This window comes from Suncus etruscus, chromosome 17 (genome assembly GCF_024139225.1).
Source record: "Suncus etruscus isolate mSunEtr1 chromosome 17, mSunEtr1.pri.cur, whole genome shotgun sequence".
Taxonomy (NCBI): Eukaryota; Metazoa; Chordata; class Mammalia; order Eulipotyphla; family Soricidae; genus Suncus; species Suncus etruscus.
The window spans coordinates 26236043-26257685 of record NC_064864.1 but is presented as its reverse complement, the minus strand read 5'-3'; the positions used below and the strand labels follow the sequence as shown (position 1 = coordinate 26257685).

Sequence of the window (21643 nt, the reverse complement as noted above, 5' to 3'; positions counted from 1 at the left end):
GAACATGTAGTCAGGGAAATAATAGCGGAACTTTTCCAGCCTCTGGAAAGAGGCATCGGTGGAAATTCAGGAGATGAAATGAGTCCCTAATAAAATAGACCCTAATAAACCAACACCAAGACATATTAGTAATACAAATAGCAAAAAAAAAACAAAAACAAAACAACAACAAAAAAATAATATAACAAAGAGAAAGATGCATTCCTTAAAGCAATAAGGGAGAAAAAAACCTCAAGTACAAAGTAAGGAGCATAAGAATCAAGCCAGATATCCATTTGAAAAAATTCAAGCATAAAGACAGTGGAATAACAGATTTAATCTGAATATGTTATGAATGAAAGAAATTTCCAATATAGAGTCCACTACCCAGCAAAAATCTCATTCATATGGGAGGGAAGACTAAAATCATTCTCTAATAAAAACACATTTGCATTATTTGCGCAAACAAAACTGATTCTAAATGACCTACTCAGAGATGAATTACACAATCCAAACCCCCAATTGTAAAAACAACCATCCTACACAATACAACTGCACAACAGCCCCCTCTGTCAATAATCTCCTTAAATATCAATGGACTAAACTCTCCCAAAAAAGACATATAGTAGAGAATTGGATTAGAAAACATAAACCAAATTTCTGCTGCATACAAGAAACACACCTACAAGTACAGGACAGGCACAGGCTTAGAATAAAAAGGATGAAAATCAATTATTCAGCCAAGGAAAACAGAAAAAAGCAGGGACAGCCATTCTTATATCAGAACAAATTGCATTCAACCTCAAGAAAGTGATCAGAGACAAAGAAGGTCACTACTTACTGATCAGCGGAACACTATATCAAGAAATACTAACTCTGGTTCTCATCTATGCACAAAATGCAGAGCCAGTAAAATATGTAAGGCACTTGCTTTCAAACTTGGAGAAACACATGAAAGGAAATATGATACTAGTTGGTGAACTCAATACTCCACTATCACTAAAGGACAGATCCACCAGACAGAAAACTAGAAAAGAAATAAGAGCCCTAAATGAGAAATTAGAAGAACTATTGCTAATATTGCTAATATTTCTTATATAGGGCCCTCCACTCACAGAAAGCAAAATACACATTCTTCTCAAGTCCACCTGGAACCTTCTCCAGTTCAGACCATGCCTTAGGATATATATCTAATTTGTATAAAATCATAAATATAAGAATCATTAGAAGCACCCTATCAGATCACTATGCAATAGAGGTCAAAATTGACTGTAAAAAGAAGTAATGGTGAAAATCCAACAGCTGGAGATTAAACACCATGCAGCTCAACAACAGCTGGATCAAAGAAGAACTCAAGGAAGAAATAAAAAGATTCCTTGAGACAAATCATAATGGAAACAACTTGTCAAAATCTCTGGGACACAGCAAAAGCAGCAAAAGAATAACTCATAGCAATACAGGCCTCTGTCAGGAAAGAGGAAAATGAAAGAAATCAACAGTTTAAAGGGACACCTTAAGGAGCTGGAAGAACAGCAGCAATGAAACCCAAACACAACCAGAAGACAAGAAATAAAACGAGTGCAAAAATAAACAATAAAGAAACTAAGAAAACAATGAGACCAGGTTTTTTGAAAGAATAAACAAAACAGACAAACCACTGGCAAGACTCATCCCAAACAAAAAGGGAAATCACCCAAATAAGTAGGATCATAAATGAAAGGGGAGAGATTACAATAGAACCCCAAGAAATCCAACGGATCGAGGTCTTACTATGAAAAACTACAGTCATGTAGGCTAGAGAATTCAGAAGAAATCGACAGATTCTTGGAAAAATATCATCTTCCAGGGATGGAAAAGGAGGATATAGAAAGCCTAAGCACAAATCACTTCTGAGGAAATTAAATCAGTAAATAAGAAACTCCCCCAAAATCAATGTCCAGGTTTAGATGGTTTTACAAGTGAATTTTATTAAACATTTCGAGAAGAATTACTACCACTGATCCACAGGCTTTCAAAACTATTGAAAAGACAGAAATCCTCCCCAATTCCTTTTATGAAGCTAATACCACACTCATTCCCAAAGATGGCAAAGATTCTGCCAAGAAAGAAAACTACTGGCCAATCTCACTAATGAACATAGATGCAAAAATCCTCAACAAAAATATTAGCAAACCGAATATTAGCACTACATCAAAAAGATTATACAACATGACCAGGTGGGTTTCATCCCAGGGATGCACTGATGGTTCAACATATGCAAATAAATCAACATCATACACCACATAAACAATAATAAATACAAAAATCACATGATTATATCAAATGATGAAGAGAAAGTGTTTGAGAAAATCCAATACCCATTCATGATGAAAACACTCAGCAAAATAGGACTGGAAGGAACCTTCCTCAAGATAGTTACAGGCATCTATGAAAAGCCCACAGCCAACACTTTCCTTAATGGTGAAAACTGAAAGCATTTCCACTAAGGTCAGGAACTAGGTAAGGCTGTCCACTCTCCCCACTCTTATTCAATATAGTCTTAGAAGTCCTAGCAATAGCAATCAGACAATTGAAGGAAATCAAAATAATCCAAATAGGGAAAGAGAAACTCAAACTATCCCTTTTTGCACATGATGTGATGATATACATCGAAAACCCTAAAGAGTCCACAGTAAAACTCCTAGAAACAACTAACCAATACAGCAAAGTGGCCGGCTACAAAGTCAATACACAAATGGCAGTAACATTCCTCTACACAAATAATGAAGTAGAGGAGAAAGAGATTAAGGAGACAATCCCATTTGAAATAGTATCAAAAATATCAAGTACCTAGGAATGAATTGTACAAGGGAAGTAAAGGACCTATACCATAAAAACTTCAAAACACTCCAGAAAAAAACTGAAGAGGACCTAAGGAAATGGAAAAACATTTCATGTTCATGGGTAGGTAGAATGATCATAGTCAAAATGATTATCTTACCTAAACTTCTATATAGATTTAATGCAATCCCTATCAAAATTTAGACATCATTTTTTAAAGATTTAGAACAATCAACAATAAAATTCATCTGGAACCACAAAAAACCCAGGATAGCTAAACACATACTGACAATAAAAAGCTGGGTGGCATCTCTTTACCTAACCTGAAGCTGTATTATAAGGCCATAGTGATCAAAAGACATGTTACTGGAACAAAGACAGAGCCTCAGACCAGTGTGTTAGAATTCCCAGAGATAAACCCCCAGATATAGTCAACTAATATTTGACAAAAGAGCCAAGAATTTGAAATGGAACAAAGAAAGTCTTTTTAACTAATGGTGTTTGTAAAACTGGGAAACCACCTGTAAGAAATTGATCCATACCTCACTCCTTATACAAAAGTCAACTCCAAGGGATCAAAGACCTTGAAATCAGACCTGAATCTATAAAGTTTATTGAGGAAAAAATAAGCAGAACACTCGAAGACCTATATACTAAAAAATCTTTGAGGATAGAACGCCAATGGCAAGAATGTTAGCATCAAAACTAAACAAATGGGACTACATCAAACTAAAACGTTTCTGCATGGCGAAAGAAACCCTACTTAATACTAGAAGGCAGTTAACAGAATGGGAAAGTGTTTTTGCACTCAACACCTCAGAAAAAGGGCTGATATCCAGAATATACAAAGCACAAAGAAAGCTGAGTCCCCCCAAATCTAAAAAAGCCATAGAAAAATGGGGATAAGAAATGAATAGACACTTCTTCGAGGAAGACCAAAATATGGCCAACAGACACATGAAAACATGCTCACCTTCACTCATCACTAGGAATATCCAAATCAAGACACCAATGATGTAGCACCTTACACCAGTTAGGATGACTCCCATCAAAAATAAAGAGAACAATCTCTGTTGGCGGGGATGCGGTTTGAAAAGATCTCTCATCCTAGCTGGTGGGAATGCCCCCAGGTCCAACCTATGGAAAACAGTCTGGAGAGTGCTCATTAAACTCAGAATTGAACTGCCATATAACCCAGCAATTGTTTTCCTGGGTATGTATATCCCCAAGTCGGAAGAACATTCATCCGAAAGTATGTGTGCACTTCACTATTTATCACAGCACTCAGTACAATAGCCAAGATTTGGAACCAACCTCGATATCCAACAACAGATGATTGGATCATAAAGATGTGGTATTTATACACAATGGAATACTAGATAGCAGTTAGAAATGATACAATCATAGATCTTGCAACAACGTGGATGGATCTACAAAATATTATGTTAAATGAAGTAAGCCAGAAGATAAAAGATAAACACAGAATATAGCACTATTCTGAAGTATCTAGAATATACACCATATACATGTAATAATCCATGAACAAATACAAAGGTTTAACAGGGTAGAATTTCCAAATACTGTAATTGTCAACATTTACTGGAGAGTAGTGCCCAAAACAAGTAGAAGCGGAACAACTAAAGCCTCAACTACACATTATTCTATAAAGAAACCAGCAACAGCAGAAACAACAGCATAAAGAGAACAGGTATGTAATCAGCCTTTTACTATAAAGGACTATAATAATGTTTTAGGGATCTTATTTAGATTTACAGGTAATGAATATGGTGGGAAGTCAGTGATTCCAGCAGAAGTGTTTCATAACAATATGTTTTAATGTTTTAATATTACTATATTTAAAATAACCTCTCAGCTTTTCTGTCCACTGTGGTTCTTGGATACAAAGGGTGGACAACCTAAGTCGACATCTCGGTGCTCAGTCATACTAGATAGCATATGCAGTTTGCATTATGAAAATGTCCTGATAAAACACTTTAACATATCCTATTTCTCTAGGTTATGCCCTCTATTAGGACCTGAAGCATGTGACCAGCCAGACCACTGAAGCAGTCAAATGTGACCCACTGACTTATATTGTAAGACCTACTCATAGACATGTTTAGGCAAACTAACATTCCCTTTCTTTTTTTTCTCTCTTCTAAGTACGTCTTTTTTTCTCCTTTTTCTTCTTCTACCTTTTCTTCCTCATTATCATCAACTCAATCCACTGTCAAATAAAAAACACACTGTTACTTCCTTTTTAGGAAAGATAATTCAATACATAAATGTGGTGGACAATACTACATAGGGTAACCACCTATATAAATAGGCCTCACGAAAATATTGATTAGTACTGGAGATGCAAAACCTTTGTGTATCCAAAATTGCTCAGTCATCACCTAATTCTGAAACCCTCATTTAGGAAGGCCCAACTCAATCTCTAACAAAATCCCTAGAAATTGAGCAAACCTCCCAACTTCGACACACCCACCCAATCTCTCTTAGTTGATTTATTAGTTTCTTTACCTTACTTGTTCTATATTTACCGATTTTTCTGTTCTCATCTTATTTCTTGCTCTCCCCTCCTCTTTTTCTTAAGCTATACCCAAACTAACTATTGTATGTTTTTATGTGGGATGAGCACATAGAGAGAGGACTCCTCCATGAGAGCCAAACCTAAATTGTAAACAACCCATACCTATAATATACATAGCCCCTCCTATATACTATCTCCTCTCTGCACCTTCAGAAATCTGACTGTCCCTTCAGCCCTCAACCCCAACCTGATATCTTACTTTATTAAAACTCTTTACTCTCAGTTCTTTATCCATTAGGCATCAAGACCGACCTCCTACTGCAATAAGCAATTACCCAGCACCCAAGTGAAGGGACCATCTCAGACCCACACCTTATACCCTGCAAGAAACTACAACCAACACCCCTGCTGACTCATGCTGTGTGGACCTCCTTCTCACCTCTCCCTAATGTGGACTGTTGTTTGATACCGGACTCAGTCCCAAAAGGATCCCCAGTGCAAGAACTCTACCAGAGACCTCTCTGCCGCAAATCTTTTCTCAATCTCAAGAAGACCAGGGTGTGAAATGAAAATGTGCCCTGGTTCCCACACCCGAAAAGAAAATCTAAAGAGAAAATGAGGAAACTGATATTTCCTTAATAAGTTTAAAACCTATATACTACTTCCTCAATCTGCTTTTCCCCAAATGTAAGGTAGTTTCCTGCATCACTCTGTTCCCTTAATTACTTTTTAACTCATTTTAAAAACTTTTTCTTTATATATGTGAGTATATATATTTTTATTTTTGTCTTGTTTCTGTTTTCTTCTCTTCCCACCCAATTGCACCAGCAATATAATGTAGCAACATTTCTTCCTGCAAAGTCATACTAAGAAAGGGGGAAAGTTTTATGTATAGAAACAAGCTCTTATCTACTAGGGATAAGAACTCACACATTTTTATAATACAGGGCACCTCCCACCTTGAACATATGTCATGTGGACCAATTTAGACTCCAGGTGATTAGACAGCAACATTCCAGCCTTTAACACTAGATCCCAGACACAGAACAAAAACAGTTCTCCACAACAGCTCCAGGAACCAAACTTCCTCTGGGACATTCTTAATACTTCTCTGGCACCAATATGCACCAGTTTTGATATGATATCCTGACAATAAAGAAATGGTAACAACTTGATCTAAGAGCAGTTTGTCTTACCTCAATATCTAATGATAAGATAAAATCAGAAGACTTGTCATCTTTTGATCTTTGCAAAAGCCAAGATCACTATCTACAGAAGACTGACAGTGACAACTATGACAAGGCAGAACATATTCTGGGACCAATAAAAAAGCCCTAGTCTCAGTTTTGGCCTATTATAGGTACAACAACCAAGATCTCTAATTCGAGAGGTTTGACTGAGACAACTGCAACTGAACGTGTCTTCTGGAAACTTAACCAACAACTCTACCCCAGGCTTCATCCTAGGATCAGCACAATAACCAAAACCACCAACTACAGAAGACTTTTTAAAATGACAGTGAAGGAATAGAACTTCTAGAACCGTAAATAAAGACTTCATCATAGGCTTCATTCTTTGACCTGTGCAGATACCAAGATCTCTAGATACAGAGGTTTGATTTTATCACCCATGACGAAGCAGAAATCTTCCATACACCACAAAAGGACCTAGGGTAGAGTAAATGAACATGCAAGGAGTCTTTAGTTATTCCCATGACAGTATACTTCAAGGGTGGAGAAATCCTGTATCTCTTAGGCAAAGGGAATTCCCTTTCTAATTTCCCCAATATTTACTGTGCCTTTGCGAAAAAAAAAAAGAAGCAGCACAAAATAATTTTTTGGTTTTGTTATTGTTGTTTACATTTAGTTATTGTGCTCTGTTTTGTTTTTATTTCAGGAATGTAGTTATGATGTAGTTCTTGTCTTTTTGCTGTAGTGCTAATTCAATTTTTTGTTTGATTTTTCTTTTTGTATTGTTGTGGTGTTGCTCTTCCTTTTTCCCTTTCTTCTCTCAAACCGATGTTTAGAGCCTCTAGAAGGACTTCGCCCATTTTTGGCCTCTTTGATATTTACCGCATTTTATTTCTTTTCTTCTCTTCAAACAGAACCACATAACTTGAACCATCTTTTTCCACCTCTCAAATTGAGGGGGAAATAATGGAGGGTACCAAGACCAAACAGTTGTATGATCACTAAGTAGGAATAAAAATGATCGGACTTAAACACCAACTCCAAAGCCAATGACATCAGAATCGATACCCAACCTACAGCAAGCTAGACACAGAGGGGACCACTTATACTAGCAGCCCGGTGGGCAAGGGAGGGGGGTATGGGAGGGGAATGGGGGAGGAGAGAGGACAACTTTGGTGGTGAGAATTCCCCTGATTCAATGTTAATATGTATCTAAAATATTACTGTGAAAAATATGTAATTACCTTGGTCAAGATAAAAATGATTATTATAAAATAATAAAGCAATATCTATAAAAATGATAAAAAAGTTTGACAAAACTTGTTTTTCTCAAAATGTGGTTTCTCAAAATGTGATTCTCATAAAGTGATACCCTTTCAGTAGCAATATAGCAAATCACAGTGTCTAAAAGGGGAAAAAAGAAGAAAGAGAGAGAGAGAGAGAGAGAGAGAGAGAGAGAGAGAGAGAGAGAGAGAGAGAGAGAGAGAATATTTCAGCCATAAAGGCAAGCAGAGAAGAGGACAGGAAGGAAGATTGGAAGGAAACTGGGGACATTGGTAGTAGAAAATGTGCAAGAGTGTTGAATATTGTATGATTGCAACTCAATCAATGAACAATTTTTTAACTGGTAATTAAACAAAAATTTTATTTAAAAAATAAGAACATAATTAAGCTAAACAACATGTTGTATTTAGAGCACCAATATTATTCTGTCAGCACTACAGATTCTCAGGCCCTTTGACATAATGATCCAGGAAGTAATTGGGCATTTTGTCTTAAAAGCTCCCTCCTATTGATGCTGATTCAACTGAAGTTTGAAAACTGTTCATTGGGCTAGTCAAACAAGGCAATCCCTTCATAGTTGATAATGTTGATAATTTTGACAGGAGCACATTCCTTTCATTTTTCTTGGGTCATTTCCATATAAGTAGGAATAAACTTGCAATCTTTTTCAATATCTATAAAAAAGAAAAACATGCTAAAGTCTAGGCATGGTCCTGAAGTAGAAGAATTTAGAGTTTTCTATCAGTTTGAAAGCCAAGGACTTCAAGATTTTTATCTAAAGTCTGTCATTCATCATTTAAAACATACTAATTTGTACTGCTCTTACTCTGAATTCTCTCTCAAATTACAAGTCCCTTCATCATTATGTGAGCCAAAGGATGCTATTGAAGTTCAACAACTAAAACAATTAGTTATATTAGTTAATAATAGTATGGTGATCAGGAAAAGGAGTTTGTGTTTCCCTAGGATAAATCAAGAATCAGCTCCCCGTGTGGACGACATTAAAATGAATGGTAAAATTTTAAAAGTGAAGAAATTTGCATTTCTCTCTGGAGCTAATTAGAGATTCCATTTACAAGTCAGTAAATTTAATTATGTTCATATTTCTCTCCTAGTATAGTTAAGAATGTAGTTAAAAAAACTACTACTAAAAAGACTATTTAAACTACTATTCTATGTGGGTTCAACTGTAATATTCTGATGAATTGTTTAAGTGATGTGCTGTTGTTAGTTAAGTGATAAAGGTATTTTGTATAATTTGGATCTCTTCTATTTAAATATGGTAATTATTTATGATTCCATCTTTTTTCTGAAAAATTATATATTAACTTCAATTGCCCGACATAAATAAATTGAAATCTCTGAGCTACTTTGATCTATCAATCAGGAAAAAATGTTTCCAACAGATCATTTCTTCTTTCCTCATTCTTTACAATGGTGGGTCCTGGGTGGAAGCAGGTCTAAGTTACAGGCAAGGAGAGAAGTTATAACTTAAGAGGGTCACACATACGCTTTTTAGAGTGTGGAAGTTGTACCACACCTGGCAATGTTCAGGAATTAGTCTTGGTTATGTATTCAGGAATTATTCCTGGCATGCTTTAGGGACCATATGGGATGACATAGAATGAAGCTGGGTGAATCAAGGCAAGCACCTGCCCCACTGTACTATCTCTCTGACCCAGAGCCTTATATGCTTATGAACAAGCAGCAGATGGCTGATAATCCTTGCAGATTCATTCACTCACTCTCCAACTAATGCCAGATTAGAAGCAATAGTTTAGGTGCAAAATTCTAGTACCAGTCCCATTTCATAGAGACATCAGTCAGGAGTAGGAAATAGCTGTTTGCAAGAACTAGAATGAGATTGCTCGCTGAGATTCATGGTGCTGAACACCTAGTAATTTATACTTAGAACCACTACTTATCAACATTAGGTACATAGACACACTGGATAAATATATTGGACCAATTAGCTGAAAAGAATATAAGATGATTGAACTACAAGAGGGTAAAAGATAAGCAGTGTCTTAACATGCAATGGGAATATCTGAGTATCTTAAAAGTACCTAAAATCTGAATGCAAACCTAATATATGAGCACATAATGCCTACATAAAGAATGTATAGTTTAAGTATATGCCTGGCATAGACTCAGAGAACTCTTCTATTTGGGACCTAAGGAATTAAAGCAATAAAAGTACCAATAGGAAAAAGGAAGCGCTTGCTAGAGTTGATCTCTTTCTCTGTCGCTATCTCTTTCTGTTTCTCTATCTTTTTATCACTCCTCATAAGGTGTTTAAAAATTCTTTTTTCACTAGATCTTCAACATTGTGTTTTTTTAATTTGGTGCTATAATTGGTAGTGCTAAGGGCTTAATCTTGCTTCTTCAGGATCACTCTTGGCAAGGGTTGGCAGACCATAAGGAGTACTGGAGATCAAATTCAGTTTGGGATATATGCAAGGCAAGTGCCTTATTCATGGTACTATTGCTCTGGCTCAAATACTCACAAGAAATCCAAATTTGTTTTTTTTTTTCTTTTCATTCTCAAAAACACCTTATATTTTGAGGCCACATGAAGTGGTAAGTGTTCAGGGTTCATTCCTGACTCTGTGCTCAAAAAACGTTCCTGGCAGGGATATAGAAACCATATGTGGTGGTAGAGATTGAATTTATTTTGGCTGTGTGCAACGAAAGTGCCTTAACGACTATACTACTGCTCCAGCCTTCACCTCACTCCTTCTTAACCACAATTCTTCTCATTTGCCCCAAGAATATATTTACAAAAAATGTAAATTATTTGGGTTTTCACAAGAAGTGATAATTTTAAAATGTTATTAAGTATTTAAACTTAAATCTATTTCCAGATATAAAGCAAAGAAAATGCAAATCGCTTCTTGACTTACACTTTACATTTTGACAAAGTAGTTATTGTGTTGAATTTGCAGCTGTTTCCCATATCTATACCAAATACGTTTACAGTCCACTTTAAATTGATTTAGGATAATAAAGTCTAATCACAAGGATTCTTTATTTCTAAAATATCTCTGTCAGAGCACTTATTTACAAATATATATATATATATATATATATATGGAGAGAGGAATAAAAGAGAAGATAAGTCAGACTGTAATATATATCTTACTCATGTCTTCATTCTGACACAGTCTAGAGTAAACCATCTAAAGAAACGCAGTCATAAACTTGGTTGGGCTAACCTGAAAACATAACTACTAGAAAAAATGACAATCTGGCTTGACTGAGAGAACGCATTCCTGAAATATCTGAAATTTGCTGTGAAAATTTAATAGTAGTGCTATAATTGTTCCAGTGATAATAATTACATTCCATATTACTTCTCTGCTTAAGAATTATTAGGTAAGTTTATTACAGATAATCAGTTTTTTCATGATCTGATTAACAATACTCAGGAAAGCTAGTATTACATTGTTGAAATTTTGAATGAGAAAATTTCAACTCAGATTAGGAATCTTTCACAAATTCACCCAAATCATAAAAACCAAAGATAAAAATTGAACTCCAATATATTAAGTAAGGGATGTCATGTTTGGTTGACCAGTTTCAGTGAAGCTGATAAAAGCATGATAAATTGCTGAGTTTGTATAAACTCAGAAGAAGGCACACTTTTTTCTACTACCAAGAAAACAAAACAAAACAAGACAAAAACCAAAACAAAACTAAACATTGTGTTGTCATGATGCTTTATCTATTACTTCACCATGAATCAACTTAGTTTATGAGTTTAGCAAAATAAAGTTCGATCAGCGTTAGCCGAGACTTTTTCAGGAAAGCACAGATGAAGCAGCTCATACTTGCACAAGTTACTCTTTAGTGTATTACCCACCATACTGACTAGAGAATTTAGTTAGTTTTGCGAATCTAAGCATGAAGCAGAACTAGTATCCACCAAAGAAATGACTATTTTACAAATCAATAGTTTAAAAAAATCCTCTATTATTTCAGCAATTATATAATAACATAAATTTTATATACTTACTTTCTTTTTAGAAAAACATTTCCCTTTACTTATGCCCCTCGTCTTTTAGCCTAGTCTATCATTTCTGAAGTTGAGATGGGAATAAGCATAAATATAAAAACTATAGTGAAATCAGCAAATAAAATCCAGAGCACAATCAATCCATGAAAATCTAACATATATGTAACTTCCTTAAATTCAATGCTTTCAAGACCTACCCTTGACACGGTATTGCATCCTGGTCTGGAATCTTTGATTCCTCAAGTTGTTGATATGCTGGTCCCACAATTCCACTCAACCTACTTCTTGGTGAAGGGGGAGTCCTTCTGAAAGTATTTCTATGGAGCATAATACTCCGTTGTCCCGGACTGCAACAAGAGAGACTCCTGCTGGGTGAGAGAAAATCAACATTGATCATTGGATAGTATCTGAACATTGATCATTGCAGTAACCTCCAGGATGGTTATTTAAGATTGCAGTTAGTCCATTTGCACTCTAGATTATCTTCCAGGATTTAGGCCAGACTCCATCCTTTTATTCTGTTAGGAAGTTCTCAGAAACTGTCAAATTCATTAAGATAAAGCAAAGTTTTTATTACATTCTTGAATTTTCAAGCTTAATTTCTCATTTGGTACACAAGAGACTAAGCTATTACTTTCCAACAAAATAAGCTGGCTTAAGTCATTCTCAAGTTCCTTATTCTTAAAACTTATATTATACACAGTACAATAATTGTCTTTCTTGTAGAAGTAAAATGGCCTTATTATTAGACTTTGAGAAGAAGAAAAAGGCCAGTTTCCCTTGAAGGTACTCACAGGGAGAACATCATGTATTTTAGAAGTGGAATGAAAAATCTAATTTTAATTGGCAACATACTCAAGAAAATATTTAAAATACCCAGCTCTTCTTGTCAAATATTCATATATTTTGGGAATCAAATTTTTCTATGTTTAAATAATAATTTGATGACATATTTTAGCTGAACACATACATTTAAATGATGATCTTTTTAGATTAATTTACTATGCATTTAAGGGCAAAAGACACAAATGTGAGTTTTTCTTCCATTTATATTGTTTTGTTATCTAACAAATATATAAGGTGAATTTGCTTTTGCTTTTGTCATTGTGATTTAATATGAAACATAAAACGTTACTATAAAAGTTTCTTATAGTTCAAGCAATAGAGAAAATTTTTTAGCATAGGAAAAAAGATAAGATAATGGTGAGGTTTTTATGCTGTATCTCTACATAGATGACCTTCAAAAATAAGTAGACTTGATAAAAATTGTAATTTTATTCATTCACATTTTTATATCAATAGCTACCTCCATCTTATTGAAATCTACTTTCCTTATGTGTACTTTTAAAGAGAACTTTATTCCTACATAGATACTCCAAGAGATGTAGCTTTATGTGACTATCAGAATTTTGCATATTTAAGAAAATGTTACCTAAGAATTTTGTGTTTCATTCTCTTTCAACTCTAAAACTAACAGTAAGTCACAGAAAGAATGATGGAAAAATGCAAAAATTTTATAAATCAAACAAGTGGTAAAGAGATCAGATCCCCAAAGGATTTTTATCTATAAATCTTTTATTAAAAAATGGTGTCACTCAAATCTCCTTGCATCTTTGAGTTTTTATGAATACCACACAGTAGCAATTATGTAGCTCATGGGTACACAGGATTGGTACAAAGCATAACTGCAGAGTGTGTTATTTGGTGTCACATGTTATTAGCAAGCAATCTATGTGGATATGTGCTTTTATCAGCTTGGTTTCTTGAGGGAAATATATTACTTTAAATTGAAAGATTATACTACTCACAATGTCTGAGGGAGGATTTAAAACATAAGGTTCCACCACAGCAAAGGATAGAAAGGACTGAATGCTGCTAAATATAACACCATATCTTAGGGGAAAAGGAAGAGACCTGTTACTAGGACAGAAAAATAGAGTTGTCAGAAAAAGAACACTAACAGCACTGTGGTTCTATAAAGAGGCATATAGCCAAGCAACCTGTAGAGAGAGAGAAACCAAAGTAACATAGGCCTTCATACTATTCCTGCCTTACCCATTTCTTGCCATTATCTCACATTGGATCAACACAAACTGGAGAAAAAGAAGTCTGCTGCTGAATCCATAGGGCAAGGCATAAGAGAAGTAACAATTAGATAAAAAAAAAAAAAGTGTGAAGTGTAAAAGATTGCTCCATGTTGGAGCAATGTTATTTGGAGGACAATTGCCTTGAATACACATGATGCAGATTTGTTCTAAATTTAATACCAAGTACCACATATGGTTCTTTTAACACCATCAAGATTGTTTCCTAAGTGCAGAACCAGGAATAAGCCTTGAGGGTTAGGAATGAACCCAAATCAAGAAAGAAAAGAATGAAGAAGTAGAAGAAAGAGAATGAAAGATAGAAAGAGGGAGGAAGAAAGGAAGGAAGGAAGGAAGGAAGGAAGGAAGGAAGGAAGGAAGGAAGGAAGGAAGGAAGGAAGGAAGGAAGGAAGGAAGGAAGGAAGGAGGAAGGAAAGAAGAAAGGAAGGGAGGAAGGAAGAAAGAAAGGAAGGAAGGAAGAAACAAGAACAAAGCAAGAAAAGGGTATAGAAAGAAAGAAAAAAATGAGAAAAAGGAAGGAGGGAAAGAAGAGAGAAAGAAAAAAAGAAAAAAAGAAAGAAAGAAAGAAAGAAAGAAGAAAAGAAAGAAAGAAAGGAAGGAAGAAGAAAGCAAGACAAAGAATGATAAAGAGAAAGGATGTAAGAAAGAAAGGAGAGGAAGAAAAAGAAAGACAAAAGGATAGAAAGAAAAAGAAAGAAAACAAAGAAAGATAAAGAAAAAGAAAGAAGAAAAAAGAAAATGGCTTCGAATTGATAACTTTCTTTTATAAATAAGTTATTTAAAGAAATCTAATTTTCTGTACATACAAATAATAATTCTTCCAAACTACCCAAACTGTCACAAAGACAAAGTCTACCATTATAAACTAGCCACCCACACTAAAATAAAAGTTGCGTAACCATTGAACAATAAAGTAGTCAAGCTTTCTAATTCAGTTACATTCAAGAAGTATTGGAGCAGTTTGCAAGACTTATAAATCAGTGACCATATTATCAATCAGGAAAATGGTTAAGTCAGCTGCATGTTTTACAAAATAAAAATTATGATATTAAACTATAATTTAGAAGTTCTAAAACACTTTATAAATCAAGCGTTGCCTATATATATCTCAACAGTATACAATGCAAGCCAATAGATATTACAAAGTCATTGAACCAAAAAAAGAGGAAGAAAATCTTTTAAATAGATCCACACCTAAAAGACAACAGTTGAAGACATATTTAAGAATGATATTTAGGATGCTTAAGAAAGTTAAGAGGAGGTGTTTAATATTTATAATTCAAATATCTTAGAGTCTATAGTTCTTTTTTATCACAAACTTAAAATTATATTAGTTCAAAACAGTGTTGAAGTAATAAGAAACTGATTTATTTTACTTAAAGACATAAAGTATCATGTCATTATTAGTAGAGAAAGATATTAAGTCTAAAGAAAATTAACATCTTTTAATGATTGTTAATTTTGAACTTATTTACATCATCCAGATTCCTATTATCTCAAAAGGTCTTTTTACAAAGAAAAATCTATAAATGTTTCAACTTATGTAAGTCAAAAATATAGTTATATTTCAAGCTATTATGTAATAGTCAAATATATTGTCCTGAGTTGTAAATATTTAATATTTAAAGCACTTGGCAAACCCATAGTATCTACTTTCCTTATGTAAAATGAGAATAAATCACCACTAAAGTAGCTTAAAATTTCACACTAAATGTTTTTTCAAAAAATATTTCAGGGTACTAATTCATAGGTAGAGATTTTCTTAATGGCATGATAGTTTGCCAAGTGTGGCCTAGATAAAATAAACCAAGGTTCTACTTTAATCTTTCATTGCTAAAATTAACGTTTTTTACACTTTTTTTCTTTCTTAAAAATGTAAGCCTTTGGGGCTGGAGCAGTGGTGCAAGTGGTAGGGCGTTTGCTTCACACATTCTGGCCCTGGACAGACCTCGTTTCTATCCCCCAGTGTCCTATATGGTCCCCCAAGCCAGGAACGATTTCTGAGCACATAACCAGAAATAACCCTGAGCATCACTGTTTTGTCCAACCCTCCTCCCCCCCAAAATTCTAAAGCTTTCTTAACTTATAAAGTTGTAAATGCTGTCCTGAGAAAAGAAAGTTGAACTCATTGGGAACATTTCATGACAGTACAATGGTAGGGTGCTCATCTTGTACACAGCCAATCCAGGTTAGATTCTCATGAGCACTCTAAGGAGTAATTCCTAAATGAAGAGTCAGGAGTAACCACTGTACATCATCAGGTGTGACCTACCCTCCCTCCCCCTCAAAAAAAAGAAAAAACAAATTGAATGAAATCTGGAAATATGCAAAAGAATTTACACAAACAGGTTATCTATTCTAGCAAATCTGCCATTGGCTTTCAATTTCTGAAGTTCTAGATTCCTAAAGTTTAAAACACAATTTGCAAACTAATACATAGAGAATATGTTCAGATTTAGAATGTCATGGCATTTCTACTTCCTACTTTTTTCCCCCCAAAGAGTCCATTTTTATCATCAGATTCTCAAAAAGCATCACCTCGTGAATTATAAGAGATCTGATAGACCTCATCATATTTTGCCAGGTTTCTTTGTTTATAGTCTCTTTGTGTGAGATCCATGTTGGAAGTTATGGAGCTTGTCATGCCAGCTATTATCTTTGACTTTGCAGGCAGAGATTGGCAAACTTGGAAAAAACCATAGTTTTAATCATTTTCCTAAATGTAATCATTGCTTCCATTACTGGTATGTGTCTGCAGCTTTGATGGGTGTTGTTAATAGTTCTTTAGAGTTCTTGTAGTGGCATTTTTACCTAATGATATATAAATAAAGTATATATATACATATATATACAGATAAATATATATAGATAAATAAATATATACATATATTGTTTTTTGGGCCACACCCCGGTGATGCTCAGGGGTTACTCCTGGCTATGCGCTGAGAAATCATGAGGGACTATATGGGACTCCTGGAGGATCAAATCCTGGTTCAGCCTAGGCTAGTGTGGGCAAGGCAGACACCTTATCACTTGTGCCACTGCTCCAGCCCTACCTAATGATGTATTTAAATGTCCTGTTAATGTCTGCTTGAGCACTTGTACCAGGGAGAAATATAAGTAAAACCAATCATTTTTTCCCAAGAATCTTGTCATTTCTTGAAATGAATTATCTATCATTGTACATAATGTGAACACACCAACTCCCACCGTGTTGAGCTTCCTGTACCTGTGGTGTTTGACAGATTGGCTCCCTCTGTCAGGAGAAGGGTCATCTGGGAATGACTGGGGGCCAGCAAAACTTGACTCCATCATCTTCTCCAAAGAAGTCACAGGATGAGTTTCCGCTTTTGAATACTGTGGGAAATCACATGCACAGAGTTGAGCAAAAGCATACATTGTGAGATGAGGGCCTGTAAGAGTATGACCAGATATCAAAGATTTACTAGAATTTCTTTTCCATTGGGAACTTGACCAAGAGAACAAAATCAATAGCATTTGCACCCCATTTCTTACACAGTGAGTCAGCATCCTGCCGATATTTTCTGTGATTAGCTAAGGTTCATTTGAAAGGGTACTTACTTCACTTTAGAATCTTGAATTAGTCTTCTCATTTCAGTCTGCATTCATTGAACACTGTGACTGACAGCCAACCAAACAATCACAGTATGTTTTATTCGTGAAGATTAAATTTTAAATATTAATTATGCTAATAATAATAGGAGTAAGGCGTTTACCTCGCACATGGCTGATCCAGGACAAATTTAGGTTCAGTCCCCAGCATCCCATATAGTCTCCCAAGCCAAACACTATTTCTGAGTGCATAGCTCAGAAACCCCTGAGCATCACTGGGTGTGGCACAAAAACAAAAAATAGAAATAGATATATACATATGTTTCATTGTGTTTTTGATCGCTATTATCCTGGCTGTTGAAACCACGTTCGTATGGAAAAGGTGGTTAGTTTCAACAGCCAAGAATAATAACGATTAAAAACACAATGAAATGATCTTCTAGCAATTCTTATTTATGACCTCTTTATTAGAGACATACATTGAATAAAAGTTTGTTAAATGTGCATTTTTTCTGAAATACCAACAAGAAAACCAAACAGCATATAAGAACATATGGGTACTAAGGAAGAGAGAATAATTCTAAGAAATATTCCAAAATGAATGTTAAGTTCTAGAATATTGTAAATGATGTAATAGATGCACTTGGTAATATCATTATTACATAGGACAAAAGTAAAAGTCCCAATGTTCTTTAGTGTAAGTTGTTATGTTTCCTGGAATTAAATAACCCAAAATAATTGAAAAAAGTAAAATTAAAAAAATAAGATGACACTCAAAAGCAACAGAAAAATTTCAGAAGGTATAAAATATGCTTTATTAGACTATCAGAAGAAGTTGGTCCAAAGAAATAAAATGCTGAATTAAATATAAGAAACTTTTTTTTGAGGGGGTCACATCTAGTGCCCTCAGAGGTTACTTCTGGATCTGCGCTCAGAAATCCCTCCTGGCAAGCTCAGGTAACAATGTCGGATGCCAGAAATTGAACCTTAGTCAGTCTGGGATTGCCTTCCTGAAAGTCAAATGCCCTAACACTGCCTCCCTACCCTCCAATGAATTTTTAAATAAAAAGGAACATTTTGACAGAGATTCAATGAAATTCTGGAAAAAATCTAGAAAATTAAAGCCTGGCATATAGAATAATACAATAAAAGCAATACATTAATAATCACTTTAAATATGCTTTAGTTACAATTATTAAACTAGATAAAAATCCGACTATTTTAAGAAAGAACAAAAAAAGAAAAGGTAGGAACTCTGCCCAAATAGTGAAGCAGTGCAGTTAGGGTAGAGAGCTGGCCTGGACCTGCTTTCTCTACATACCAGTGATCTCATCCTGTAATTTAAGTGTCCTTTTAGGTCATGGCAAAGGGGTTCAAGTGAAGCTAGTACTCTGGGCTGGTATCCTCAACCTGCTTCTCATTAATAAATACTCAAATGACCAACCAACCAGCTCAATAAAGTCTTGGCTCCTAGCCTAAGACTTGGTCATTCAGACTAAGCTACAACCAACCATTTGTTTCTCTAGTGGTTAACCTATTACTCCAGTCTACTGATTGACTTACCTTGCTGCGGATTGAGCAGCAGAAACCATCAACACGGGGGTGGGGTGGGGTGGGACTAGAAGGGAGGGGTGCTAGAAGGGAGGGATGCTGGGAAGAGGGGGGAGACCGATGTTTCTTAACCTTCCGCCACTCCAAAAAGGTATCTCAATTGATGGGAGATGAACACGAATGACCCTCCTTGTGTGGCTTTCAGTAGAGGAGGTAGTGCGGCCTGGGGGTGGTATGGGTTGCAGGGAGAGAATGGGGTTTTGGGAATTTGATTTCAATAGGGAGGAGGACATGGGTCTCAGAGCTGCTGGTTGAGAAAAGGTGGAGGTTTGGGAAATCTGGGGTGGTGGTGGTCTGGGATAAACGGTGCAGGTATCGGGACTTCCAAGATGGCTTTGGTGTTTTTGTTTCTGTTGAACACATATTGAAACCCATATTCTTATTCCGTAAAAATCCCATATTCTTAATCCTATAGAAAACTTCTTGCACTTAGTTCACCAGTAGATTTCAGGCATTCTCCCTCCAGTCCTCTACATACACACCTTTCACTAAGTCCTCTAATTCAATAACTTCCATTTTTTTTTTAACAAAAGCATGTCCTCTATAATTTTTGCAGAAGGTATGAGTCAATATTTTTATTGCTATAGTTTTAAACTTTCTTCTCAAAATATTTCGTGAATACTTTTCTAGAGTGGTGTTATGTGTAATCCCAACCTAGTTTATTTTAGGTATGTGTCTTTCCAATTTTGTGAATGATTCTGGGGGAAAATTGTATGAACTAGAGGCCAATAATTAAATATTTACATTCCCTGATAAATAATACCCACAAAACTAAAGACCTTAAAGAATGTTTTAAGCAATTATATTTATTAGAATACAAAAGGGGAAGCATTCTAAGTCCTTGCAAATAAGGATTTGAATTATGATTCATGCACATATGAAATATGTATATCATATGCTCAATAGTTAAGTCCTTGAGGTTGTACTATGGAAAATCATTGAATTTGGTAGTTGCTTAGATGCTTAAGGTTTGCTATCCAGGTAGATAGTTGAAACAAGCAAGAATACAAATCCTTATCATCACAGATAATGACAAAATCAAATGTAAAGTTGGACTTAAGATACTGAAATCGATAGCTTTGGCTTTCAGTCCATACTTCAAACTGTAAATTTATAGGTTTTCAGTCCACAATGTAAAATGTATAGGAACTCATAGACAAGAATTAAATTGGATTTAGGTTAATGTTACTTGTGAGGTGTTAAGAATATGAAAAATTTATCTTCTGTACAAACATTACCCCAATGCAACCAACAAGAGCTTCCCACAGAAAAGACTAGCTGAATTTACAAAATTCCAGAACACATGAGCATGGGCTTATTGATTAAATTCATATTTAATGATATCAACAAATTCATAAAATAAAACACCAAAAAAAAAAGACTTGATCTCCTAAGAAAGAAAAGGACACAAATTAAAACAAGTTGTATAAAAAGTTCAAAACAAAAAATATAGTCATTAGCTGTTGACAACAACAAATAAAGGTTAACTACAAAACCATAGGATAAGGGATAATGAACTCCATGCAAAATCACTTGTATACAAGCTACAAGATGTTCATGTAAAAATAATAACAAACCTCAATAAACAGAATAAACTTAATATTGATGTCAATAATGTCTAATTAATATTAAATGTGATTGAAAGGTAAAAATTAAGATAACACAATAAGATGAAAATATATCTTATTGTGATGTATAAGCAATATGTAGTTGCCTGGTTAATTCCAATGACAAAAATTATTTTTCCTCATATACATTTGGGTTGTGTGTGTGTTTTTGGTTTTTAACTACACTCAGTGTGCTTACAGTTCACTCCTGGCTATCTACTCAGGTATCAATCCTAATGGTGTTTTTGTGACTACATGGGGATCAAACTAACATGAGTTAGCTGCATGCAAGGTAAATGCCTTACCTCTGCACTATCACTCTGGCCTCATCCCATATACATTTCATGATTCACAGCCCAAATTATTGGAATTTTCTGAACAATAAGAAAAATAGTTTCTTGTTCTATTATGTTTGAACCATTGATGGAAAACAGACTTTTGTGGAGATACACTGTAATAATATGTAGAGTTATAATTCTGTACATCTGAAATATGTAATAATATAAGTCAATGATATATAAATAAACTGTAATATTTAATGAAAAATAAAAAAATCAATTTCCTAAAAAGAAAATATTTGTTCTATATACTAGCAATAAAGCATCAATGTATATATGGCAACAGACAATTGATGGAAATGCAAGGATAAACACCGAAATCCACTTATATTGTTGAAGAACTCAACTTCCATTTACGATTAATTGGCTTTGATTAGGGAGGATATCAGTAAGGAAAATAAATAATATCAATGAAGACAAAGTTTACCTGCATGTCATTTTATTCAAACTAGATTTAATTGATATTCATAATATACTACAAGCAAGAAGCAGAACTTATAGTATTATCAAGATCACAAGGTATATTTATTAAAATAAGTCATATATTTCCAATGAATTGCCTTAATAGAAAATCTGAGAAACATG

General features: G+C 34.7%; 1 protein-coding gene across 2 annotated transcripts in view; it reads right to left on the bottom strand.

The window, feature by feature from the left end:
- NRG3 (neuregulin 3) overlaps nucleotides 1-21643 on the bottom strand; it is a 1117732-nt gene that overhangs the window by 4114 nt on the left and 1091975 nt on the right. The window contains exons 7-8 of one of the 2 annotated variants that reach the window (XM_049790772.1): nucleotides 17159-17286; nucleotides 12022-12192 (exon numbers count right to left, since the gene is read on the bottom strand). In XM_049790772.1, coding sequence (XP_049646729.1) covers nucleotides 12022-12192; nucleotides 17159-17286 — 299 coding nt within the window. The remainder of the gene's footprint in view (nucleotides 1-12021; nucleotides 12193-17158; nucleotides 17287-21643) is intronic. The other variant, XM_049790773.1, reaches the window with a different exon arrangement.